At 45.3% G+C, this 26,041-nt stretch overlaps 1 protein-coding gene across 4 annotated transcripts in view; it reads right to left on the bottom strand.

The window, feature by feature from the left end:
- sbf1 (SET binding factor 1) overlaps positions 1 to 26,041 on the bottom strand; it is a 67,042-nt gene that overhangs the window by 1,944 nt on the left and 39,057 nt on the right. For 3 of the 4 annotated variants that reach the window (XM_069156434.1, XM_069156435.1, XM_069156438.1), the window contains 31 exons: positions 25,854 to 25,967; positions 25,612 to 25,740; positions 24,767 to 24,865; positions 24,425 to 24,632; positions 23,848 to 23,960; positions 23,443 to 23,592; positions 22,917 to 22,985; positions 22,620 to 22,781; positions 21,097 to 21,362; positions 20,504 to 20,676; positions 20,324 to 20,397; positions 18,195 to 18,387; positions 17,947 to 18,074; positions 17,677 to 17,852; positions 16,061 to 16,197; positions 15,445 to 15,652; positions 15,128 to 15,324; positions 14,541 to 14,678; positions 14,360 to 14,455; positions 13,886 to 13,960; positions 13,187 to 13,359; positions 11,989 to 12,165; positions 11,734 to 11,835; positions 11,423 to 11,608; positions 10,340 to 10,466; positions 10,115 to 10,245; positions 9,593 to 9,937; positions 8,131 to 8,336; positions 7,361 to 7,448; positions 7,146 to 7,277; positions 1 to 2,193 (listed from right to left, as the gene is read on the bottom strand). The exon at positions 1 to 2,193 is cut by the window's left edge and continues 1,944 nt beyond it. In XM_069156434.1, coding sequence (XP_069012535.1) covers positions 2,095 to 2,193; positions 7,146 to 7,277; positions 7,361 to 7,448; positions 8,131 to 8,336; positions 9,593 to 9,937; positions 10,115 to 10,245; positions 10,340 to 10,466; positions 11,423 to 11,608; positions 11,734 to 11,835; positions 11,989 to 12,165; positions 13,187 to 13,359; positions 13,886 to 13,960; positions 14,360 to 14,455; positions 14,541 to 14,678; positions 15,128 to 15,324; positions 15,445 to 15,652; positions 16,061 to 16,197; positions 17,677 to 17,852; positions 17,947 to 18,074; positions 18,195 to 18,387; positions 20,324 to 20,397; positions 20,504 to 20,676; positions 21,097 to 21,362; positions 22,620 to 22,781; positions 22,917 to 22,985; positions 23,443 to 23,592; positions 23,848 to 23,960; positions 24,425 to 24,632; positions 24,767 to 24,865; positions 25,612 to 25,740; positions 25,854 to 25,967 — 4,671 coding nt within the window. In that variant the 3' untranslated portion in view covers positions 1 to 2,094. The remainder of the gene's footprint in view (positions 2,194 to 7,145; positions 7,278 to 7,360; positions 7,449 to 8,130; positions 8,337 to 9,592; positions 9,938 to 10,114; positions 10,246 to 10,339; positions 10,467 to 11,422; positions 11,609 to 11,733; positions 11,836 to 11,988; positions 12,166 to 13,186; positions 13,360 to 13,885; positions 13,961 to 14,359; positions 14,456 to 14,540; positions 14,679 to 15,127; positions 15,325 to 15,444; positions 15,653 to 16,060; positions 16,198 to 17,676; positions 17,853 to 17,946; positions 18,075 to 18,194; positions 18,388 to 20,323; positions 20,398 to 20,503; positions 20,677 to 21,096; positions 21,363 to 22,619; positions 22,782 to 22,916; positions 22,986 to 23,442; positions 23,593 to 23,847; positions 23,961 to 24,424; positions 24,633 to 24,766; positions 24,866 to 25,611; positions 25,741 to 25,853; positions 25,968 to 26,041) is intronic. The other variant, XM_069156436.1, reaches the window with a different exon arrangement.

The raw sequence follows: 26,041 nt of genomic DNA, 5'->3' as shown, positions 1-26,041 counted from the left end.
TCACGCGCGACTTCACGGGCAACAACACGAGGACGTGATGGAAACCTGCTGATATGTGACCGTCCCACCGACGTTACAGGAACACGAGGGTGTTTTTTGTTTCGGCCGTCTCGTGCCCGCGGTGCCTTGACGCGTCCGGCTACATTTGCACTCATCAACTCTGCCTGGAAAACTCAAAACGACATAAAGAAGAAGAAAAAAAATAAAAATGATCCCAACGTTGGTCGTTTGAAATTATTCAGGAGAACGAGAAAGGATGGAAAGTTCCTTCATGAGAAATTCTCCGACTGCTAAATGGACCTCTTTAAGGGGGGGGATGGTATGAAAAGTGCTCATTATAATACTGCGTGGAATATGTTGGAGACACGTGCGCTGCGGGACAGTGAGGACACATCAGGCCGAGCAGAGAGTTTTAGAAGAGACCTTTAAAGGTCAAACAGAAGGAAACCAGAAGCAGCACCCTGGATGAGTTATTTGTACTGTTTGTTGACGGGCTGTAAACTGCTGACACCGGCATATTACAACCTCCACACAGCAATCAAAAGCCTTTCACATGTCGGCTGATCTGTTCACGTCGAGGTAAAATCATTCAAAAACCAGGTTTATTTCTGCACATGAAGCTCGTGGTTTGTTTACCAATAAATAAACACAGGGACAAATGTCTGCGTTTCCTTTCATAATCACTTAAGACTGGTTTGTGTTTCAGGGACTCTGTCCCTCTGGAGACGTCAGAAACGACAACAATAGAACTGGTGAGTGCAAATGCAGCGGGACACCCAGCTGTGACGGCTCGATGGAGACGGAGGTTGAAACATGTTGTTGTTGTTGTTGCGCTGCGGCGGCTCCGTGTCCAAAAAAAACAAAAACTGTCTCTCTGAAGCATCCCATAATATCACTGTTCAGTAGTATCCCTCCATCGAGAATCTCTCACCTTCCAGATCTCCTTCTCTACGATTGTTTTTAAGACATCACTAAAAAATAAATCCCTCCTTGTTCCTTCAGCATCCCTTAATAATCTGAATGTTTGATAGTGGTTGATTAGAAACACGAAGAGGTGAAGGAGCGAGCGGAGCTGTAGCTTAGTGAGGGAACTTCTTCTTTTGTCTACTCTGTAAACACTCTCAGTGAAAAGTTCACCGACACTCTCAACACCTGACGGACTCTGAATCTCCCAGCGGCTCCTCCTGGTTTTTGATCTCCGACTTGACTTCACGGCTTTCACAGTATGTTGGCGCCACCTGGACGACAGCCGACGACCGTTGATCTCTTTCTGGTGCAAATCTTTGTTTTGTTTTTTGGAGAGATTTTAGAAAGGAAAAAGAAAAATAGAAAAGAAAAATCCTTCATGAACCGTTGTGGAGCCGGAGGCCCCCCCCCCCCCCCCCCCCCCCCCTTTTCCTTCTTCGTGTACTGTGAGCGGGCGACATCAGGCAGTGAGAGGTGAGAGGCCTCGGAGGTGGAGAAAGGACGTGCGCGCTCGGTTCCTTCGCGGCTGGTTTTTGGTCCGTCAACCCACCAGTCGGTTTTGAGATCCCGTTTCTGGATGCAGTCTAATGAGTCGTGTTACGCCGGGCCGGGCCGGGCCGGGCCAGGCCAACCGCAGCGCCTGCGTCATTCCTCCCGGGAGTGTTTAAAAGGGCAAAGCGGGGGTTAGTAAGGAGGGAGGGGGGGCGGTGGTTCAACAGGTGGAGGGTCTGAGAGGATCTTCGTGCTGCTCCGAGCTGCGGCACGCCTCGCGGAGATGCAATTTACGTGCATTTAATACGCATTGTTTTCGTCCGGCGCACATAGTGGTCCGACTGTCGGAGGGGTGAGAGGCTGCTCCTACGACAGCGAGTGGTTCTCCTGGGACTTTTTTTCTTCCTTTTTTTAAAAACATTTTTTTTTTTTTTTTTTGTAACAAAAACACTGAAACGTTGTGACTCAAGGGTTATTAGTTCAACACGAGCGAACAGAACAGCTTCAGTGGTGAAAGGCCTCTTCCCCCTCCCTGCTCCGCCGGGATTGGCCGGCGGACGTGTCCGTCACGTGGCCGCGGCGCTGCTCATTCGTTCCTAGTTTGCGTTTTGCTCCTCAGAGAGTCCCGCCTCCCGTCTAAGCGTCTGACAGGCAGCTCTGAACGCTGTCCATCCACAGCTGCGCGTTCAGGCTGTCCTGGGCACAGAAGTTATACACTCGTTTGGTCGTCTTGAGCTGCAACATCAGAGGATAAAGACGTTAAATAAAGTTAGTGGCACGTTACAGAGACATGTACAGAGGAGGCTATTCATGGAAATTGTCCTTATGATGTCCTCACCACTTGAGGAAAAACATCCATTTTGGTTAAATTGAAATCCGCCTACAGATAATCTGCATCAACTGAGGTTTTCTTGAGTTAAATTACTTTGTAACATGAAAACGAAATTTACATTTCTTTCTAGTTCTTCTCGTCCGGCTGTCGCTCAGCTTCAGTTTTCTGAATACAGTCCGGAAACTCGGCTCGTATTAAGTTGGCTCAGACGCCCTGAAGGGCGGACCAATCAGCGAACCGGTGGCGGTGGTTAAGCGGTTTGTCCCGCCCCCCCTCCTTCACTGTGATTGGACGGCTGTCGGTTGTAGGTAGTTGCAGCGTTGGCAGACTTACAAATGTTGAACTTGTGTACCAACACTCACTATTTTGAGTGAATAAGTGCGTTCACACTGAGACTGAGTACAGAAACATGCAGGTACAAGTACCAGGATGATGCACTCAAAACGGTCCAAAAAAGGAAGTGTGACACTGGACACTTTCCGCCCTAAACGGTAGAGGAAGTAGAGGAAGACGTCAGAAACAATGTAATGTGTAATGAATTTTGAAATGAAGGCATCTGAAGGACAAGACAGGTTGGAGACCTCTCGTCTGACGTTACGTGAGCGTGTTGCGTCACTTCCTGTCTACAAACGTTGTGACGAGTGTTACTTCTCTGCTATTTCAGCTTCTCTTCCTGAATTAAACATATCTTAACTCTCTCCACACTTCTTCTAATCTCAAGTTCAAACTCACGCTTGCTCTTCTTGAGAAATTCTACTGTTAAATCTTTGACCAACGTTCACTTAACTTGGCGTTTTGGTACTGCTAGCTTAGCAGCTAGCAATGGCTTCCCTCTCTCCCTCCACCTCTTCTTGTTTTTCCTGCTGTGTGACATGTTTAGTTACGACCCTGCCTTCCTTAATGATAATATTACCTGTAATAAATGTAGTGTAGTTAAGGCTCTGGAGGCCGGGGTCACCGAATTACAATCGCGGCTGTGCGCCACGCTAAATAACCAGCTAGCTGTAGGAGCTTCTCAGGGAGGGGGTGTACAGCTGCCCAGGGCTGCAGGCTGAGTTACCCACACCACCTATATTTAAAAAACTCAAGAAAAGATGTATCAATAAAAATGTAATAAAAATTGATCCAACCAAATTAATGGATAAAAAAAAAAAAAATCTGACAATTAAAAGCGGACTATTAAATATCAGATCTCTCTCGTCTAAATCTCTGTTAGTAAATGACTTGATAACTGATCATCAGATTGATTTACTCTGTCTCAGAGGCTGCAACAGGAAAAATATGTTAGTATTAATGAAGCAACTCCTCCCAGTCATATTAATTATTATATTCCTAGAGATTCAGGCCGAGGAGGAGGAGTGGCAGCAAACTTTCACTCAAGTTTATCAATTAATCCAAAACCTAAACTTAGTTATAATTCATTTGAGAGTCTGACTCTTTGTCTCTCACCCAAACTGGAAAGCAGAGAAACGGATTATATTTGTTGTTGTTTATCTCCCACCTGGTCCTTATTCACAGTTTCTAACTGAATTCTGACTTTTTATCAGATTTAGTGCTGAGTTCAGATAAAGTGATGATAGTGGGAGACTTTAACATTCATGTTGACATGGACAACGACAGCCTCAGTTCTACTTTTAGCTCATTATTAGATTCTATAATGAATTATGTAAATAAACCCCGTCACCGTGGTAACCACACCCTCCATCTGGTTCTGTCGTATGGCATGGAAACTGAAAATGTAATTGTATTTCCTCAAAACCCTGTTTTGTCGGACCACTTCTTATTAACATCTGACGTTACAATAATGGACTACACAGCATGTGAGAATAAATCTCACGACAGTAGATGTCTGTCAGATAATGCCGTGCCCAAGTTTAAGGAAGCAGTTACATGCTTATCCTCTTCGATGCCGTGTGTTAAAGCAGTGGAAGACATCTATGTTGATCTTAGTCCTACACAAGTGGATCATCTGGTAGAAAACACTGCAGTATCTCTGCTACAACTCTAGATAATGTTGATCCTCTGAAGAAGAGAGTCATGAACCAGAGTAAGTTGTCTCCGTGGTACAACTCAAAACTACGCTCTGCTAGGCAGCGACTAGAAAGATGGAAAGGAAATGGCATTCCACTAATTTAGAAGAATTTCACCTGCCTGGAAGGATAGTCTAATATTATACAAGAAAGCTCTTCGTAAGGCCAGGACTTTATGTTATTCATCATTAATAGAGGACAACAAGAACAACCCCAGGTTTCTTTTCATCACTGTAGCAGGCTGACAAAGAGTCACAGTTCTGTTGAGCCCTCTATTCCTTCAGCTCTCAGCAGTAATGACTTCAGATCAACCTATCTATTGTAACCGGCTATGTACTGCAGGCTTTTAAAGTGGCTGTAATTAAACCTTTACTTAAAAAGGACTCTTGATCAGCTGTTTTAGGAAATTATAGACCAATTTCCAATCTGACGTTTATTTCTAAAATCCTTGAAAAAGTTGTTGCAAATCAACTTTTTGATCATTTACAAAGGAATGATCTGTTTGAAGATTTTCAGTCAGGCTTTAGAGTTCATCATAGCACAGAAACAGCTCTGGTGAAAGTTACTAACGACCTTTTATTAGCCTCAGATAATGGACTCGTCTCTAGACTTTTTCTGGACCTCAGTGCTGCTTTTGATACGATTGATCATACGATCTCATTACAGAAATTAGAAGACGTTACAGGATCAAAGGAACTGCATTAGATTGGTTCAAATCCTACTTATCAGATATATTTCAGTTTGTTCATGTCAACAATGAGTCTTCCAGACAAACAAGAGTTAGTTATGGAGTTCCACAAGGCTCAGTGTTAGGTCCAATACTTTTTACTTTGTACATGCTTCCATTAGGAGATATCATCAGGAAGCACTGCATCAACTTCCATTGTTATGCAGATGACACTCAGTTATATCTTTCTATAAAACCAGATGAAACTAATCAGTTAGTAAAACTTGAAGCCTGTCTAAAAGACATAAAGGCCTGGATGACCAAAAACTTCCTGCTTCTAAATTCAGACAAAACAGAAGTTATTGTTCTTGGTCCTAGACACCTCAGAAACTCTTTCTGTAATCACTTAGTTACTCTAGATGATGTTGTCTTGGCCTCCAGCAAAACTGTGAGGACCCTTGGAGTCATATTTGATGAGGATTTGTCCTTTAGACACCAGATAAATCAAATCTCCAGAACTGCCTTCTTTCATCTATGTAATATTAATAAAATCAGGAAAATCCTTCCTCAGCGTGATGCAGAAAGACTCATTCATGCGTTTGTTACTTCTAGGCTAGATTATTGTAATTCCTTGCTGTTAGGATGTCCAAATTACTCATTAAAAACCTGCAGCTGATCCAAAATGCTGCAGCAAGAGTAATGACGGGATTTAGCAAGAGAGATCATATTTCTCCAGTTTTAGCTTCTCTTTACTGCTTCCTGTGAAATCAAGAATAGAATTTAAAATTATCTTGCTGACTTACAAATCTCTACATGACCAGGCTCCATCATATCTTAGAGATCTTATAGAACCATATAATCCTAGCAGAGCACTTCTCTCTCAGTACGCTGGTCTACTTGTGGTTCCTAGAGTTCATAGAAGTAGAATGGGAGGCAGAGCTTCAGTTTTCAGGCTCCTCTCCTGTGGAACCAACCGGCTCCCAGTTTGTGTTCAAGGGGCAGAAACCCTCTCTAGCTTTAAGATTAGACTCAAAACGTTCCTTTTTGATAAAGCCTATAGTTAGGGCTGGCTTAGGTAGACCTGAACCAACCCTTAGTTATGCTGTTATAGGCCGAGGCTGCTGGGGGACCTCGTTACATGCTGAGCTTCTTTTCTTTCCTTCTACTCTTTAACTGACTCACACCTCATCATACTTTTCTCTCCCATAGTTTCTTCTTATTGTCTGTTGTCTCCATTCAGTTCCCTCACTCGCGTAGCTTCTCTTCTTTCTTTTGCAGATGTCCCGTCATGGAGCTGCATGTCTCTGATCTGCGCTTGTCGTCTCCACCAACAGTTCTTCTCTTGTATCTCTATGCTGTCCTTTTCTGTCTCTGCTCTCCTCTCACCCCAACCAGTCGAGGCAGATGGCCGCTCACCTCTGATCCTGGTTCTGTCGTAGCGTTCTTCCTGTTAAGATGGAGTTTTTCTTCCCTCTGTTGGAGGTTTTTCTCCCTTATAGAGGAGTTTTTTCCCTCCTAGCTTATGTTAGAATTGTTGAATTGTTGTGTTTCTCTGTATAATATTGTAAAGTCTTGCTGTAAGGACATTAATGTGTTAAGTGCCATGAAATAACCTGTGTTGTGATTTGATGCTATATAAATAAAATTGAATTGAATTGAATAAGCTGCAGCTGTTGCTGAACACAAAGTGTCCCTTTTTCACTGCTGCTAGATAGAAGAATCAAGAGTGTTTATTGAGTGAGTTAAACAGAGGAAACAAAAACACGTTCATTTCTGTGTAAAATAAGTAAAGATGCAGATATTTTGGCAGGTGATGTGTTTACTTGTTGAGGTTATTTCCTGTCAGTGTGCAGTTGACAAGTAAGTTACACAAGTAGGAGTCCAAACATGGAAGAGCACTAATTGTTAGTGTACTAAGAGAAGCGTGTCATCTGGAACACAACAGTGTCAGCCGGGTTCGGGGCATGCTGATTGGCTGAAATGAACCCGAGGTCTACGCCCAGTAGGATGGAACGACCGTCCCAAAGGCTGGAGACCAGACTCATATTCACAGAGATGAAACTGGACAAAAGTCAGACTACCGCGACGGTGAAAGACGAAACCTGCTGGGGTGAGTGCTGCCCTGCCGGAAAAAAAATTAAAATGGAAGTGAGCTCACATCAAAGAAGGCCTTCTCATCAATGTTCTTGGGCGCTCCCATGGTGGGCGTTCCCGCCATGACGGACTCCACGTCGGCCAGATCGATCACTCCTTTGCACTCCTTGTCCTGTCTGGTCTCGTAGTATCTCAGCTGGGGACGGGGACACGTGGTCAGTGAAGACAAACCGCTGGAACCCTTCAGATGGTCTGGATTAGTGGGTTTCTTTCTCTTACCTGATGTTTGGTCTTATCCAACACAAACCACCGCGGTTTCCATGGTTTCAACAACGCCCCTTTCTTGAAGAGAATGCCTTCGAAGCTCCTGGTAGGAGGACGAAACACAAGTAGAGACGTGTTGAGGATTTATCTCACGCGAACACTTTGACACAATCTTTTCTGAACAAGGTTCTCAGCGTACGACTGAAAAGACGTTGTGCTGTTCTCTCAGCTCTGTCGCTTTATTTCCACATGGTCCCACCTGTTGCAGCAGCACAGCTCGCTTTTAATGGCTTCTGGTCATATCTTAATTTTATTATACATCATTTTTAACGTGTTTTTTTTTTTTAATCCATTATCTTTTCCTCCACACTTTTGTAACTTTTACCATCTGTTTAGTTAAATTGACATACTTTTACCTACATTTCTTTAATCTCTATCGTCTGGCGTGAATTGGTCTCAAAGTGGTTTTTAAATGGTCTTATTTTCCCTTTAATTTGTTTCTAATCAATGTTTTTAATTTGTTCTCACTGTCTGTGTTATTATTGGCCTGTCAATCATCTGTAAAGCACTTTGAACTGCACCAAAATGTACAAAAAGTGGTTTATAAATAAAGTTGGATCACTTGATCTCTTGAGGACACTTCAGCTGTGAGGTTGCTTTAAAAGCACGACTCGTCCCCACAAGGAGCAGCTCTGCTCTCAGACCGGCGGCGGGGCGGGCAGGGCCGGGGAGGGGGAGAGGAAAGGCGGGGGAGGGGGAGGAGAGGGGCAGCGGCGGGTACGGACCTGTTCTCGCTCTCGGTGCTCTGGAACTGGCTGTAGAGCGTGCTGGTGCTTGGCCGACCGGCGACAGGCGTGGAGGTGGCGCTGGCCTCGCAGTCCAGAGCCAGGTTGATGGAGGAGCCCACGCCGCTCTCCTGCAGGTAGATGCCCTGAGAGCGCCGCTGGTGGCTCAGGTTGGACGACATCAGCAGGGAGCTGGAGAACGACGGCTGAGGAGGAAGGACGGACGGAAAAAGGATCAGACGGGCGGTGTCGGCATGAGAGCGGAGAAATGTGTCCGGTCTTTTAACACCAACTTAAATACATCCACACTGTTAAGTTGTACAACAAGACAGTAAAAACAGACACGAGGTTCAGGGACATATTGTTCATATCAACCGAGTCTGTTTCTTTATGTACTATAATGAACAGACTTAACATGGCGGCCTGCAGTTTGGATTTAAAAAGCCAGCAGGGCTGAAAAGCTTCAGGATTTGTAGTTCAAAACAAACACCGAAGTCCTTAATTGCATTCTACTTTTCTACCACTAGATGTCAGTGCAAAACATCTACAAATTCTTTTCACGTGGAGCTCAGACGGTTCAGCAGGTTGATCTGATCTTCTTTTGTTTACAAAAAACAATCAACTCTCCATGTCTTCGAGGGGAAAGTCTTGACATCGTGGACTCCAAAATAAAACAACAAATTACACACATCTGTTGCAGCCACACACATTGATAAAAGTTGCCTGTCCACAAGCCGAGATTTTTTATTTTAAGCACTACCTGATAAAGAATAATGTGTAATGAGTTGCTTTGATGATGAGCCTACTGCACATCCCAGAAATATTCTAGTTCTAATCTTTGTTAATTATTTATTGAACGTGGAAAACCACGGGGTTCCTAAAAGTGATAAAGCTTCACGGAACGGACTGTGACTGTAATATAGAAAACAACGACTACGTCTGCTGTCAAAATAAGAGCTTCAGATGTTGTTAACCTAATATTAACTCTACACACAAAAACAAAGTGCAGTCTCTTGCAACTGGAAGTGCGTGCAAAGATTAACATACAGTATTCCTCATTTTAAAGAAGACCACATTTGCCACAAACCCCGTCACGGCGGGTTTTTCTCCGGTGAACGGTGTTTGTTTTGCTGATAACAGAAAAGGGAGCAGAAACGTGCTGACTGTAAAGGAAGAGGTCTTTTCTCATTAAAGTGAGCTCAGCTTCTGTTGATGACATTTTTTGCAAAAGAATCGCGGGAATTTTGCAAAATTGCAAGCTCCCGCCGATATTGCGGAGATTGCAGATTTGTGTTATTTATTGCCATTATGATTTCCAGAAAGGGACTCGATATGGCGGAGTTGTTTATAAACGGCACCTCAGTCGGACGTTTCACCTTCTGAGTGAGAGTTTTTTCGGCGTCAGTTTTATTTTTGAGAGATCTTTTTTTTTTCGGGAGGGGATCTGAAACCGCTGACTCACCTTGCTCTCCAGTTTGGCCTCGGTCCTCTGGGTGTTCTTCATCTTGTCCCAGGTGTCCTTCCACTTCTCCGACGTCTGGCCGAGCTCCGCCTCCAGACTCTGCAGGTCCTGCAGCAGCTTGGTGATGGCGTCGGGCACCACCTTGCTCTGGCTGTCGTAGCACGGCCACACAATGCGGCGCTGCGACTTGGGCCCGCTGGTGTCGGGTTTCTCCGCCGTCTCCTCGGCAACGCGCTCCTGCCGGCCTCTCAGCTCCCAGTCGTAGGACGGCCCCTCTGACAGAGTCTCCTCCGTGTAGAAGTCCCACACCTTCAGGTTGGAGATGAAGGTGTACGGCCGCAGCACCTGGAACAAACAACAACTTTAAATACAGCCGGCAATGTGTCTTGCTTTGATCCTCGTGAACTAAAGTTACTGAAATGCTTTCAATATTGAGTTTTGAATCTTGTTTTCCAGCTACTGAGGCTTCAAGTTTTGGGGTCGGTGTCCCGGTGGAGCAGAGGAGCCGTCGGCGTCTCTCACCTCATCGTCCTCCGGAGAGAACATGTAGTTGTAGAAGATGGGTGTTTTCTTGTTGAGTCTGTCGATGTAGTCCCACACAGACTTGCACACCTGAGGACTTTTCCTCTCGCCTTTCTCCTCATACAGAACTCCTGCGCACACACAAGAGGGAATCGTCAGTAACACGAAGCTGCACCATCACCTCCCGAAGGAATTCATCCCGGTACACAGGCAGCCTCTGCTCACCCAGCTCGATGCGCTCGTAGTCCGAGTCGAGCAGGAAGGTGCGGAAGCGGTTGGACACGTGGTGGTAGGCCAAGAACTTCAGGTAGTACTGACTGAACTCAAACTCCATGGGGAACTGGAGGTGGATCTGGGGGAGGGGGGTTAGTTTGATTTGAAGAAACGAACTAATCACACCGACAGCTTTTCTTTTATACTCTGCTGTCTCCTAACAAATAGTTAACCGTGGCAAGAAAAATTAAAAAAAAGTCGATTATATAAAGACATCCTGCGCTGACCAGGTAACTAACACTCAATCTGTCTGTCTGAGGAACATTGCTGCATTTTAACCCCACCTCTTATTTTGCTGTCTGTCAGTTCTCTTCTGTCTCTTATCTATTAAAGGCAGAATATATCCACAGAACTGATTTATTCTGTAGCTTCTAAATCATATTTAGCCTCTGAAGCTGTCCTGAACCTGTTCCAGCTAACTTTTAACAATTTTCAGCAGCTTGAACATTGTGTTTGGCTCTCCACTTCCTCTTCTTTATGAAGGTCATATTTTCATACAGCGCACAGCTGACGTAACTGTAACAAAAGCTCTGATGTGTCGAACACAGCAGAATATTCAGCAGTGTAACAGACGACTTCAGGTCTTTCAGGAGGCACAAATTACATCATTGATAAAAAAAACAACAACCAATAAATAAAGTCTGACTTTTAGGTAAATACACACAAACACACACAGCATCGTGGATATACTGTATACGTAATAGGAGAACGGAGGCCTGCTGACCTTCATGCTAGATAAGAGTGCCCTCGTGGACTGGAGGTGAGAGTTAGAGCAGATTGAGTCTCCTTTAAAAGTTTTAAGACGGTAAGTTAAAAGTTACAGATGAAGCACCGCAGCTGCTGCTGCTCTTCTAACATGCTGCTTCTACGTAGACAACTCTGGTCTGATGTATTTGGTTCCTCGCGTTCAAATGACTCTTTTGCGCTGCAGCTCTGAAAGTACTTTAGATGTGAAAGAAGCTGAACTTCAGCACAGTATCAAATAACAGACCTTCTGTCGCGATAAAATCCCGACGTGCAGCGTGGCCGACCTACCTGGTGCACACAGTCGAGGAACTGCAGGAAGACGGGGGTGAAGCCGCTGCTCTGGCTGCCCAGCGTCTGAGCTCCGCGGTGGCTGAACCTGTGACCAAACGACAGCCACTCCTTCTCCACCAGCAGCCGGAAACCGTCGAAGGTCCTGTAGTAGGGATCCGACAGCAGCTGCACCAGGGACACCACCTGCAGGCGCACACACACACACACACACACACGGTGTCACATAAACACACACAGATGAAATGAAATGGATCCAGTCACTGTGTGCGTGGAGATTCGTCACGATTTCTCTGTCTTGTCAGTCGCACCTGTGTGGTGACGTCCCAGCCGTCCTCCAGGCTGACCATCACCGATGACCCCGTGTCCAGGAGCTCCACCACCAGGACAGACACCTGCAGCACTCTGTGGAGCTGGACACACACACAACACACACACACACACACACACACACACACACACACACACACACACACACACACACACACACACACACACACACAGAGTCAGCATGAAACAGCTGAGGGCTCAGAGTCCTCCACAAACGTTACCGGTGATGTACTGACCAGCGCCATCCACTCCGAGTCCTCCAGGCAGCGCATGAAGCTCATGTTGGGGTCAGAGGTCGAGGAGCTCGGCACGCAGGCCTTTATCAGCTTCTTGAAGCTGTTCTTCACCTGCCGCACGTCGCACACCTCGATGGGGACCACCTCCCACTGCTGGAACGAGTCCTGCTTCCCTCCCTGGAAACACCACAACAGTCCGATCAGTTAATTTCTTTTCTCTTTATTCTTTATTTGGCTCTTAAAATCTGAACATTTTAGACGTTTTCTTTCTGTTATTAGCCAACTTTATTTATTCTTTTTGTTCATGCTAATCACAGCTACCAGACTTTAATTGGCCTTACTAACTCAGCTGTCAACACCAGATCACAGAGCGGCTCTGAGAGCTGGAAGCAACAAACTGAACTTCAGCTCCTGTTTGTCAAATCCTGGTTTATATCAATCTCAGTGATCTAACCTGTTACAGACTCTATCTTCATCTCAATGAAGTCACTTTTATTGGCATTTCCTTTCGTAATAGATATTAAATTATGGAGCAATGTGAACGTGGCAAAACTCAACATAAATGAAAGGTGTTGGATGATTTTTGAGACGTTTGTGTGCGAGTCTCTCTCAACTAACGGAAACTTATGTTCTCTCTGTTAAGTTTATGGACCAATATTGGTGCTGAAATGTGGGAAATGTCTGATCTACAGACTTTGTACTCTGCTCAGAAAAAATATCTCATTAACATGTAACATAATAGATAAGTTTCTCTTTTTTTAATTGTGTTTTTTTGGGGGTTTTTTTCCAAAGGAGGAGCTTCGAGACGTCCTCCTAAATGGCATGAGATTAGTTTGGAGAGTGAGACAGACTGAAACAGCAGTCTCACACCAAAGGCTTGACAGTTGGAAACTCTTTAAGTAATTGTGAAACAAAGTTCTGGAACAATTATATTGTAACCCGTTCTTGTGCATTTCTTGTGCAGTGAGAAATCCTGTTGAACACCAGCGGATCACAGACTCTGCTGCTGCTTTTCTCTTGTAATATTTGCGTCTGTTTGTGTTTGTGACTGTAATTTATTGTCTCTTGCAAAGAAAATCAGATGTTTTTAGTGAGATTAATTGCCTAAATAAAGCTGAACTAATCACAATGTGTCGTGTGTCTGCAGTATATAATGAAATACCAGGAAACATTTGTTTAGACACATGTCCTTGCTCACCTTGAGTTGGGCTTTGTCCCCGATGATGTAGAGGTAGGCCTTCTGCTGGCGGAGGAACAGCGCCTCACTCGGCCCTCCGTTGGGCTGCGGAGACTCTTTCCCGGCCAGACGCGTCCCCACGTCTGGGTTGTAGGCACTTAGACGCCCGCTGCCCCGGATGCTGCCCCATTTACCTGCAACGCAAACACAGACAACGTAGAGTCTAAGTAGAGTCGAAGGCAGAAATCTTGTCAATGTTAAACTGCCATCGAAGGATTGTTGCAGTTCACTACGACCCACGTCATAATAAACTGGAATGATCCTTGAATGTGCGTCTCAGCACACAGATGTGTAAAACGTCCACCGCTATCGGCAGCCATGCTGATAAACAAGGCAGAAGAACACCCAGTCCAATTCACTACATCTACCTGAAGAAACATTATGAAGAAACTCTGATTGTTGTCGACAGTCAGCAGAGAGAAGAATCAAACAGGAAACAACAAACAGGACGTCAGACAGCAGAGCTGCAGCGGCAGCATGCACACACTGATCAACACAAGCAATAACAACAGACCATTAGTCCGCAGAGACAACAGACTACCAGGGAGGACGCCAAACACAGTGACACTACTGTTAAAGAGATCTGATTGGTTAGACAGGAGTGGAGGCAGCGGTGGAGGAGAGGGAGGGAGGAGAGGGGGGGGGGGGGACCTACTGTACCTCTAGGAGGGTTCCTGGCCTTGCCAGACACTTTGGGTTGAGAGAGGGAGATGACTTTCGCCCTTTGACCAAGAGCTGAGGTCAAATGACAAAGACGGGCTGTTAACCAACAACACTACTCAATGGGTTCACTCTACTCGTACACACACACACACACACACACACACTCACACACACTCACTCACTCACTCACACTCACTCACTCACTCACACACACTCACACACACTCACACACACACACACACACACACACACACACACACACACACACACACACACACACACATGGATCCTAAACGTGAGCTCCAAGGGATGGATTCACTGATTTATTGTTTAGGTCAAGTCCCAGTTTCAGGAACAAATTTCAGACTGAAAACAGAATTCACACATTTTACTTGGAAACCAGGACTGTGACAAACTAAAGCTAACAGGGGAACGACAGGATCACCATGGAGACACACAGCCGTAGCTCACCTCCTCTGCTAAATGTTCCAGGCATGTCCTCCTTGGTTCCCATCACCTGCTTCATCAGAGCTCCGATCTTGGGCTGCCTCAGTTTATCTGACGAATCTGTGGGGAGCAGAAACCATTAGCTGTGTGACTCCAGCGTCCTGACAATTAGTGAGATCCTCCTCACAGTAACATGTCCACCCACCGGAGGTGCTCATATGTGTGGACGTGAAGCCGCTCAGCGTGTTCCTGCCACTGCTCTCGCTGTAAGAAGGCATGGAGCTGATGATGGCCTGCAGGTACTTCTCCTGCTCCAGACTGGTGGAGTCTGCCTGGGAGGGCACTGCACAGTGGAGAAAAGGTGAATTAGAGGGGTTTGGTTGCGAAGCTGAAACTTAAAAGCATTGACAGAAGGGCGGCTTAATTTGACTCAACACGGGAAACCTCACTCGGCACGGAAAGGATCAACAGATTGATAGCTTTCTTTTTTTTTTCCTTTCAGGTCTTTTACAGGTAAGTTTGAGTGGCGTGACTAAAAAATGTCTGCAGTTCCAGAACCTCCTTGATTATTTCTTTAACCAGAAATGACCCTCCATAACCTCTAATCTTTTTTCCACATTATATCTAAACACCACATAGTCACAGCTCACACTCCTTGAATGAAGACTCTATAACTGATTAGAAAATTGAGCAGAAGCAGATGAAATAAACCCGGAAAATCCTCCCAAAAAGAACACACTAGCTGTACTCCCCTCCCATAAAGCTTCAACCGGGAACACATCTTTTGCCCACCTGAAGCAGGAGCGTTGGGGGACTTGAAGAAGCCCACCACTCCTTTAGCGTGAAGGCCCGCGGAACGCAGCAGGACCGCCTTGGTTCTGGAATTCCTCCAACACACCACGGGGAAGCGGTTCTGCCGATAGCAGCGGCTGATTCTCTGGATGGTTGTGTCTGGGATGCTCTGAGGGACAATCAGCAGGCCGGGGTAGCTGTGACACACACACACACACACACACACACACACACACACATACACAGTATTAGGCACTAGGTATACATGACTCCTCAGGCCTCATACACCTCTGTGTGGTCTTCCCGTGGTCTTGTACCTCCTGCAGACCGTGTACATGCGGTTAACGGTGGAAATCCTGAAGGGCTCGTTCTTAGAGCGCGTCAGGCTGTTGCTGAGCGTGCCCAGACCAAGGCGCTGGTAGTCGCGACAACAGGCACGCTCCACGACGTTGCTCATGGTCTGTCTGTCCGACGAGCGCATGGTGGAGGAGAGGGTGAGGGCGCTCTGGTCCACTTCCTCCGAGACTGTGGAGAAACACAGCAGAGCTCAAAGCACGGTCTTTGCGTATAAAAAACAAGGACGTATATTTCTGTTTTCTGTTTTGAAGTCAACAATTTCTAAAAGTAGCCGGAAAACACAAAACCACTGAATAACTTTCCTGAAGAAAACGTGTTGAGATCTGGAGTTGAAGTTGAAGTGATTTAGTAAAATATAATCACTATTTTCAACTTAAATGTAAACACTTGAATGCATTTGAGATGTCAGTTGGAGGGTAATCAGTGAAATGTACAAGATGAAAACAGTTGAAATGTCGTTTGATGTGTAAAGTGGTAAAACTCGGTGGGATATTGAGTATTGAGATATCCTGGAACAATCAACAATCAACACAACCAGTAGCTGAATTTGACTTCAGATTATTTCCACCATGATACCTGAGATTTCGTCCTCATCCAGCTCCGACTGGAAGCTGCTTCTGTTCTCCCAGGTGGGAGGAGAATACTTCTTCCTGGTCACATACTGCCGGCCGATGGTCCTCTTGGCACTCTTCACCAGGTTTTTGGAAAGCGTCCTGAAGGACACAATGAGGAGCAAAGACAAAAGTGAACATTTCTAAAATACACAGTGCTGATTCATCAGTATGTCCCATTCACAGTCACTTCCTGTTGGCTCTTTTAGGCCACAAATGTGGCCCCACTCCGGCCGAAAATGAGCTAATTGGACTCGGTGTGCGTCTGCATGCGTAATCGACAGCCATGAGTTCACTGGTGTGTTGCTGGTGCTTCAGCGTGCCACGGGGCAACAATCAGAATTAATATGTCTGAATGGAGGATTTCTAGCACACATGCACACACAGAGTGCAGAGATGGAAACAACAGGGCCGATTTAACTGCTGCTACATTTTCCACTGATGAATTATTCAAAGGCTTCTCTCATGCTGCTTTTATTCTCCACAAAAGAGGGCAAACGTGTGTGTGTGTGTGTGTGTGTGTGTTAGCCAGACCTATCTGCTGATCTGCAGTCAGATCAGGAGAATGATCTGGCTGCCCCCATATGTCATTCTGGTATAGAGAGAACAACACTGGAGTCTCTATTGGTTGCCTAACGACCTCTCTCCAAGTCTCCAAGAAGTAGCTGCACCATAACTGTTCCTTCTACGACAATAAAAATAGTTTCGTGGCATGTAGTACTCCGTTTAAAGTATTCTTTCATTATCAATTAATCTGTCTATTATTTTCTTGAATAATTGATTAGCGGTTTGATTTTTAAAATGTCAGAACATGGTGTGAAATATCAACCCGTGTTTTCCAGAGCCCGAGGAGCAACCTAAAAAGTCTTGATTTGTCCCGACCAACAGCCCACAAGCAAAATATATTATTATAGAGGATGAAAGGAATGAGAAAAAAAAATTATATTTAAAATGATGAAATCAGAGAATATTTAATTAAAACAATGACTCAAAACAATGAATTCATAATAAAAACAAATGAGAAATTATTTATTGATTAACTAATCGTTTCTAAAATTGGTTGTTTCCAAACCAGCCACCAAGAGGACAGCTGACAACAAAATGTTTGTGTGTCCCGACTACAGCAACCCAAACACTGTTTCTGACCTACAACTACTTTTCTTGCAGTAAATTATCTCCCCGCCCCCCTCATACTCCTAATAAACTCCACTACAGTTGAAGAACTGCTGGCCTCGGCTAAACACTGCAGCTGCATGTGGCCGTGATGCTTTGTGAAAATTCCTGAGCTCGAGGTGTAAATGTTTGACTTTAGCGAGCAGGTGGGGGAGCAGTAAATGCAGCTGATGTTAAAGATTTCAACCATCACTTGGTTGACGTACTGTACAAGTAAGGTTTGTCTGTGCTGGACTGACAGCATGTGATGGGGTCAGTGGTTAGGAGTGATCTAACAGCCTGTCATTGCTTTGCCGATGAAAGGCTCCGTACATCTAAACCAGGGTTTTCTGCGTTCTTTAGTTTCCCTTCCATAAAACCGTTTTGTGTACTGTAAAATGTTTTTACTCTACACTGATGTGTCCTCACTTGAGCGACTGGTTTTTGTCCTTGGTCTTGTGCTCCACCACCATCTTGCCGCTCTGACCCACAGTGAAGGCGAAGGTGCCCTGGACGTGCTGGGGATAACGCAGCTTGTGCACGTGTTTCCTGAAAACCTCGGCCAGATCGGATGCCACCTCCTCGTCAAACGCGATCTTCATCAGCTACGAACGGACAGAGAGACACATGGACATGCTGTAAAAAAATACGAGAGTTACATATTTAGTCGGTGTGTGTGCGATGTAGAGAGCAGGTTACCTGGAAGGTGCAGGATCGCAGCTGAAGCCCCTCCTGGACATACTGGTCCAGGGTTAACGTGACTGAGATCCTTTTCTCCTTGGTCAGAGAGGCGATGGGGAAGGAGCGAGTCACTATCTGCTCCCCGACTGTAGGAGGAAAACAAACAGTCATGAAGTCACCGGATGTACAGAACAACACAGTGTGACCAATGAACATAAAAAGCCAACAGTATTTTTGTGTATCTGTTGTCATGTGTCATTTCTCACCCAGTGGGTCGGTGGGCGTGCCCTTGAAGATGAGGCGGTAGGTGGTGAGGAAGATGGCGCCCTCTGCGGGCAGGAGTGGCGGACCTCCCATCAGCCCCGTGGCCTCCTCGCGGCCGTCGGGGATCAGGTGGACCCGCATGCCATCCATCACCAGCTCCTCACCCGGCAACAGAGTCGGCCTCAGCAGCTTGGGCTGCGTGGAGACAAACAGAAGGAGAGAAGGAATATTAACGATGCAACAGGGAAGAGTTGACTCATGAAAAGCTTACATTTAGTTCTCAGACTTTTCTCTAATGTTGGTCTTTTCGTAACTATATAGTTTATTATTTATTTCTTGAACGGCCATAATGAAGTCTCGAGTTCGGATATTGGCCGGCACCGTTTTGCTAGTTTGGAGCCAGAAAGAGCGATCGGTGGATCTGACTAGATCTGATATGAAACGCAACGATTTCTACGTCCCGCCCACTGATAGCCGTAACCTGACTGCACCACAGGCCTGTCAATCAAACACATATGGCTTTTTGAAGCTTATTTTATAATTAATGACGGTGTTATTCTCAGATGGACCGCCAGAAAACTAATAAGGAGAGACTTTAGCTAACAACATTGAAATAACTTAAAAATTTAAATTTATTGACTTTGTATTTGATGAGAGAAGTTGAATGGGAGTCTATGGAGCCAAAAGCTTTTTGGAGCCAACCTCTAGTGGCACTCAGTTGTATTGCAGCTTCAGGCAATTACGCATCGGCCTAATTTTTCAGGCCTGGAAACTACGTCCACTTTTAACATACAATCTATGTTATTATCACATTAGACTGAAACCAACTGCTCTAAAATGCCTTGCACTCCATTAGAAACCCTAGTTAGTGATTTTGGGTCTCGCATCATAATCATATAACTGCTGTTGACATTTGTAGTTAATCATGTTCATCTACCTACAACTAAATCAAACCATCATCTAAATGAACAAAATTATGTTGCTGCCCCTCTGAGATGAACATCTAAAACCTTCTATGTGAAATAACAACATGTATGCTGTACAACATCACTCCAAGCATCAGAATCTCATGCTTACACAACCATGCTGATGTTACTGGCTGGATGACCTGGCCTGGTTGGGGAGCTGGACACATTATTGTTGGATAACATACACTAAAGTTGAGCTCGATTGGTGGGATCTTGGCAGAGATAACGTCACAAACAAGAAGATAAATATACAGAAAGAAACATGTAATTATATTCACGTTGGTGTGTTTATATGATGTGATGGTCTCATATTTCTTAGAGAATACAAAGACTTATGTTTTTGAGCAGTCCCTGAGAACAAAGCGGGACTCCTCACTTTGTGACTGAGAGGCCTCAGACCACTGAACTTATCTAAAAATGAGCAGTAAGAAACATTGAAGCCTGCTTTGTCTTCTGGACGCTTGCATCACTTCCTGTTCCGCAGTGACGCCCGAGAGCTTCCTAAGGAAGTCCACTTCTGATAGCAAACGAATGACAACTTTGGTAACCTGTTTCATAATTAGTTGTACAACACCTAAACACCTAAACACGGCCGTATTCCAGCTTCCATCACACAACAGAAGCAGAGACAACTTTTCCTCTGCAGACACTCAACTGCTGGGACCCCCAGTAGCTGCAAATTATGTTATTTGCTCAGATCACAATCACATTTCCACCAGTTGAACTGATCCTGCTCAGGATGCAAACTTGAGTGTTATGGACCTACATGTTGGACGCGAAAATCTACAGTAAAACAACAAACACACGTCACATGGAGCTCAGCGTAGCTCCCATGCCTGTCCAACACACTGCACGCAGGGCTGACGGCACCCTTCAGACTGAAGGCACTCCGCTCTCGAGGACCTCGGGGAGCTGCAGCAGCCAGGCTGAGCTCCACCGGCCTCAGAAGGACCAAAACAGCACAGCAAGGGGAAGAGCAATCACCCAGCATGCACTGCTCCGGCGTGCTGTGAGTCAAACGCTTCTGTCTCCGATAGACAGACGTACCTGCCGTGACACTGTGAGCCTGAGCTGTAGGTATTGGTGGAGAGGAGAGTGGGCGGGGCTGGGTGGGGTTCTGCGTGGCCTTTGTCCAGTGGGACGTAAAAACAGGAATTGTTTACCTTTTGGATCGGCGGTAGCCTCTTACTCTCCCTGTGGACCGCGTCTAACGTCTCGATGTGCATCTGAACGATATCTGCGAACACAGAAACAAACGCAGGGATGAGGATTGTTTACATGAAGCCTGGTGTGGAGATACAAGGACAGATCGGTAACTGTGATGTGTCCCGGTGCCGTCGTACCTGGTATCATGGTGTGGAGAGCCTTCAGGTGCTCGTTCGTCACGCCGCTCTCGTTACACACTTTATCTACGAAGCGGTTGATGAAGCGAACCACGGAGTTGGCCACGTCGGAGCTCTCTGCATCTTCGAAGCCGCTCTCTGTATCGTAGCTCTCCGCCATGCTGCCTGCAATACTGCCAGACAAAATAAAAAAAAAAAGAAGCTTTGAACATTTATTTATCTATTTCTAAATGACAAAAAAAGAAAATGAATTTATAAAAATATCTGACAGTAAAAACAAAATGCAGTATCTGAGCGTAGCATTTTGGTTCCATTTACCAACGGTGCAAAGATGCCGTTATTGTTGCATCCGGCTGTGACGCAGCGGCGACTTGATTACTAAAACTCCTCCACTGTCACCTGCCTACTGTCGTAAAAATGAATAAAAATAATATGTGCAAAAAAAGTTCAAGTGCACTGACTGCTCAAATTAAATTTGGAACCTTTATTGCATCATCAGCTTCCTATTTTACCTTTTATTATGCGACTATTTTATGCATCTTAAAACGACTACTGGGTGAAATGTCAGGGACTTAACAGACAGCTGATCGAACCTGTTTGTGACGTAGCTGTTGCTGACGCTCTCCACGTCTCCGAGGCCCGAGCTCCTGAGCAGCCGGTTCTTGCTGGTGTCCAGTGGCAGCAGCAGGTAGCTCATCCTGTTGGCGTAATGGATGGCCTGGCTGAACACGGTGCTCTCCTCCTTCTGCACGCGCTCCGTCTGCAGTTCCTTGCTGAGCGTCGGCCACAGACGGCTCTGCTCGGACGCCAGCTCCAGGGCGCTGATCTCTCTTCCGCTCGCCGACCCGTCCTGCTGCTCCTGAGAACAAATGGAAGGAGGGCTCATTATAGATGAACGACTTCAAGATGCAAAAGAAACCGTGTGCTCAGCAGGATGGGACACTGACTCATTAGGGCCGAAGATATACTGGCTTTTAATGATGCGTTTATGCGTGCGCGATGGCCGCCTCCGTGTGTCTGGTGTGTGTTTTGGAGCGGTAGCTTTGCACGTCCTCGGAAATGTACATGTTCGGTCCGCAAGATGGAACATACACACAAATGATCGGGCTAGTGTAGCGGCAGCATGAGGGTGGGACAGTGTCCGGGGTCCGGAGGCACAAAAGAAGCAAACAACAACAGCAGCAGGACGTTTTAAAGACAAAGTTAATAGTCCGTCCGTCCGTACAGTGAAAAATAGGCTCGTCGGACTCGTGCTGTGTTCCAGATGTTGAACTTGTGTACCAACACTCACTATTTTGAGTGAATAAGTGCGTTCACACTGACAAGTACAGAAACATGCAGTTCACTACAAGTACCAGGATGATGCACTCAAAACGGTCCAAAAAATACGTGTGAAACTCTGGACACTTTCCACCCTAAATGGTCGCCATCTTGACTAGGTAGATGAAGGGGGCGGGGCCACTGACTTAAAGAATTTTAAAATTAAGATGTCTGAGGAAGCTGCAGATGTTCCTGAAACGCCGAAAAAAAGTGTTTATTTTTCACTGCTGCTGCTGGACAGAAGAATCAGTGTGTTCATTGAGTGTGTTAAACAGAGGAAACAAAAACACGTTGATTGCTGGGTAAAATAATTAAAGATGTATATATTTTGGCGGGTGATGTGTTCACATGTTGAGGTTGTTTCCAGTCAGTGCAGAACAGCACTGTGTGGATTGAAACAACACTACACTATTTATATTCCTGCACTACACAAGTAAGAGTCCTAACATGGAATAGCGCTATTTGTTAGTGCACGAAGGGAAGTATGTCATCGGGAAAACAGCATAATCGTTGCAAACTCAGTACTATTATATACAAGTTCAAGACAAAAAAAACAGGAATGGGATGGTGCCCTGTTTGAGCCGAGCTGAAATTCTATCAATCGTCGATCCACTGAGACCAGTTTTTCACAAAATAACACGAATGTCAACATGTTTATTGTTTACATCACACAAATAAGGAAGTCCTATGTATATCTTTACCTCTCTGGTGTGCCCTCTAGTGAAATCCTAGAGTAACACGCAAAGTACATTTTGCAAGTATGTGAACAATTAGGATTCAGCCTGTAGGTTCTTACCGAGTTGTTCTGCTGCCCTCCGTCATCGGTCTCCAGGTACAGAGCCCGGATGTGGTTCTGGACGTCGCTGTAGAACATGGCCTCCCAGAACTGCATGTTGGTCCACACCGTGTGCTCCTGTACGCAGCTGTAGGCAAACTGAGTGATGCCTGCGCCCAGTTTCTGTCGAAGAAAGACGCAAAGAGGGGTTTTTTTCAGGAGGGAGTTGAGCCGCTTTCAGTTTCTGAAGATTCAAAACTGGAAGAAGAAAAGTGAATTTGTGGAGCGACTTTCTCATAATGCTGCATTTCCACTTACTCTGCAGAAAGCTGTGACCAGCGGAAGGAGGGCAGCTGCGATTCCATGTTCATCCATATGTGAACAGTCCTAAACAGAAACAGATGAGCGATGAGTAACATACATAAGTATAAGTTATTGTTTATGTTAAACATAAACAAAGACCTGTATCCAAAACAAGTCCAAACTGAATAACTGAAGTTGTCCTGTTTGAGGTTTGAAATTGCTATTTTTTTCAGGTAGTAGGAGAAAGATTCCTTAGTAGTGTGTGTGTGTGTGTGTGTGTGTACCATATGCAAAAGTCTTCATAGACAGATAAAGTAGGACAGGGTGACTGGTAGAGCCTTCATGACACCAAAATAATAAAATATGGAAACGATTTGAATGCAAATCAAAAGAAAAGTTGATTAATTCATTACAGAATCAATTTTGATTAGTAATAGTTGAAATAAAGTTTATAATCTGGACTCCTCCTGATAAGTAAACTGATATTTATTTGTGTAAAATCAGTGAAGTGTTTTAGAGGTTTTATCGTGTGCAGCGTTACCTGTAAGGTGCAGTTCATCATGCGGACAATGTAGTCAAACTGCTGGTCATCTAGCACGGCTCGGTTCTGTAGGACGTGTTGATTGAGCTCCTGGGTCAGACAAACCCGGGCTGCCCGGCCCTTCAAGGCCCGCAGTACAGCTGGCATCAGCTGGACAGAGGAGATAAAAATGTTTTTTAAAAAAAACATATTCAACACAGCAGACAAAGAGATTCAGCCCAGAATTCTAACAAATTACAAAACAACTTGGATTGTTGTTGAACAAGATACACAACAGAAGCGATAACACTTATAGTGTCGAGCTGATCATTGAACTTTAGAGTAAAAGGTTGTTTTGTAAAGGAGAGATATGAAACTCTCCTAAAGTGCCACGTCAGCTTGGTCTTGACGAGATGTCTCTCTCACCTTCTTAGCCTCCAGCATTTTGTTCTCGAAGATGTACGTGATGCAGTTCCTGACCACCTCCAGCCGGCGAGCGCTGTTAGCCATCACATTTCCATTCCTGTCCACGATGTCTCCTGTGGAGACAGAGAAGGGTTTAGACCCTCATTCATCACTGAACTCCACCTCATTAAACACACACTGTGACACAGTCTGTCTGAAGTCGAGAGTTCACAAAGGAAGCTGGTGGTGCAGGTTTTTACCAACTTGGCAATCCGACCCAACACCCACAGCCCGACAACCAACTTCAACCACGTGTTCTTCCGTCTTAACGCTGTTACAACCACATGCCTTTCGCAGTCTTCATATTTTGACTGAATACAGATGGTGCTCCCAGATTTCCACAGAAATGCAGAAGTACTATATTCCTTTGGTAAAATTTCAGTCAGCAAATGTAAACGCTTTGACTGATTTACAGATGATGAGAACGTCTTCCGACCTTGTGGTTGTCGTGTTAGTTTTGGGACATAAAAACTGCAGATAGCATTTGTCGCAGCTGAACACTATTTGCTGGACCCCTCACTCCCCTTCCTCAGCTCACCCAGCGGCGGCCCGGATGGCACCATGCCCTTGAGCTCGGACTTGACCACAGGAGGTGCGGTCTTGAGCTTGGCGGCGGCGTGATCGATGAAGAGCTGCACCGCAACTTCGTCCAGCACCGGGAACGGCGTCTGATTATGTGCAGTGTTCTGGCTGCTTTCCGATGGTCGCTGGACTTTGTGCATGGCCACAGCGGGATAGGGATTCTCCTGGATGGAAAGCGATGAAGAGGAAAAATATGTGAAGCGAAGAGGAAACAACAGGACTAACTAAAAAAAAATCAGCAGGGGGGAGGGTAAGCAGAAGGTTTTCTTTGAGAAATGGCATCCGTCAGAGAACGTACATTTTTGAAGAGATGCTCTGCCAGCTCCTTGACGTGGTTCATGACTTTGTGCGGACAGGCCTCCTCTTGTCGTATCCGCTCCACCTCATTGGCTACCAGCTGTGGAATCAAGACGAAAGAAGTAAGCTGGCGTCAAGTTTCAGCATCTTTCTTCCATATCTGAGGCACACATGTTCAAATACTACCAGTGAGCAGTGACGGTGATTATCGTTTTCAAACTGAAAAAAGAAACTGAACCTACAGTATACTGAGACAAAACAGAAATACCTCCTGTAGAGAGTGATTAGGATTTAAAATGAAAAATAGGCAATATTCACTTCAGTTATTGAAGGTATCCTGAGGGGTTTCTGACCACTCGTAGTGCAATGAGGCATTTCTTTTAAAAGCAAGCCACAGTTCTGTCCACACAGGTGGTGTGGTTCGGGATTATTTCTATAATCGATTGACCTGTTAATAATTTTTTCAGTTAATATTGAAATGATTGACAGACAATAGTGAAAAATGACTGTTACAATTTCTCACAAATTAAAAAGAAAAAGCAACACTGCAAAATCCAAATATATTAAATTAATTTAATTTACTAAAAACAGGCTAAAAATAACAAATGTCATTTTTATTGACCTGATACACACTCATGCCAACAGTTTCATGCTACTCAGCTGATCAACGGCCAGTGGCAGGAAGGAAGGAAGGAAGAAGGCTGCTTGTAGCAAACGTGGATGTAAACAATGCGGGTTTTACATTGAAAAAGTTCTCTTAATACACTCGAACAATTTTGTTGACCATCTTTTGTAAACAGAACTTTGTTTTGAGCGAGTCGCTGCACATTGTAGCGAAAGACTCACGTCATCGAACAGGTCGGTGGCTCGGTAGGGAGGCCCCCTCTCCGACACGAAGCCTGCAAAGGCCATGCCGTCCAACACTTTCATGAGGAAATCGTCCTCCGTCAGCGCCCTCTGACCCAGGAAGGCCGCCTGTGGAGACACGTTCAGCACCAACGATCACACACATGGCTTCTAAGACGCGTCAATAATTGGTCTGCAATATTCAACTCAACATTATTTACAGTGCGGTTGTATTCTCGTACCTTATGAAAGCGGATCACAGGTTCTGGGTGAATGCGGATGATATGTAAACACCAGCGATAGCCCTGGAAGAGCTGAGCGAAGAGCCACAAGAAAACCGCTCGGATCTCTTTATCCTGCAACGCACGTTACGGTCGAGTTAAAGGACACTCGCACAAAACACACACAAACACTCAATTTGGAACTGAAC

The sequence above is a fragment of the Embiotoca jacksoni genome, unplaced genomic scaffold (genome assembly GCF_022577435.1).
Source record: "Embiotoca jacksoni isolate LCO1_2020_lvr unplaced genomic scaffold, fEmbJac1.0.p SCAF_21, whole genome shotgun sequence".
In the NCBI taxonomy this organism is placed as follows: domain Eukaryota; kingdom Metazoa; phylum Chordata; class Actinopteri; family Embiotocidae; genus Embiotoca; species Embiotoca jacksoni.
The sequence above is the reverse complement of the archived record's forward strand: the minus strand, read 5'-3'. Positions and strand labels throughout refer to the sequence as shown.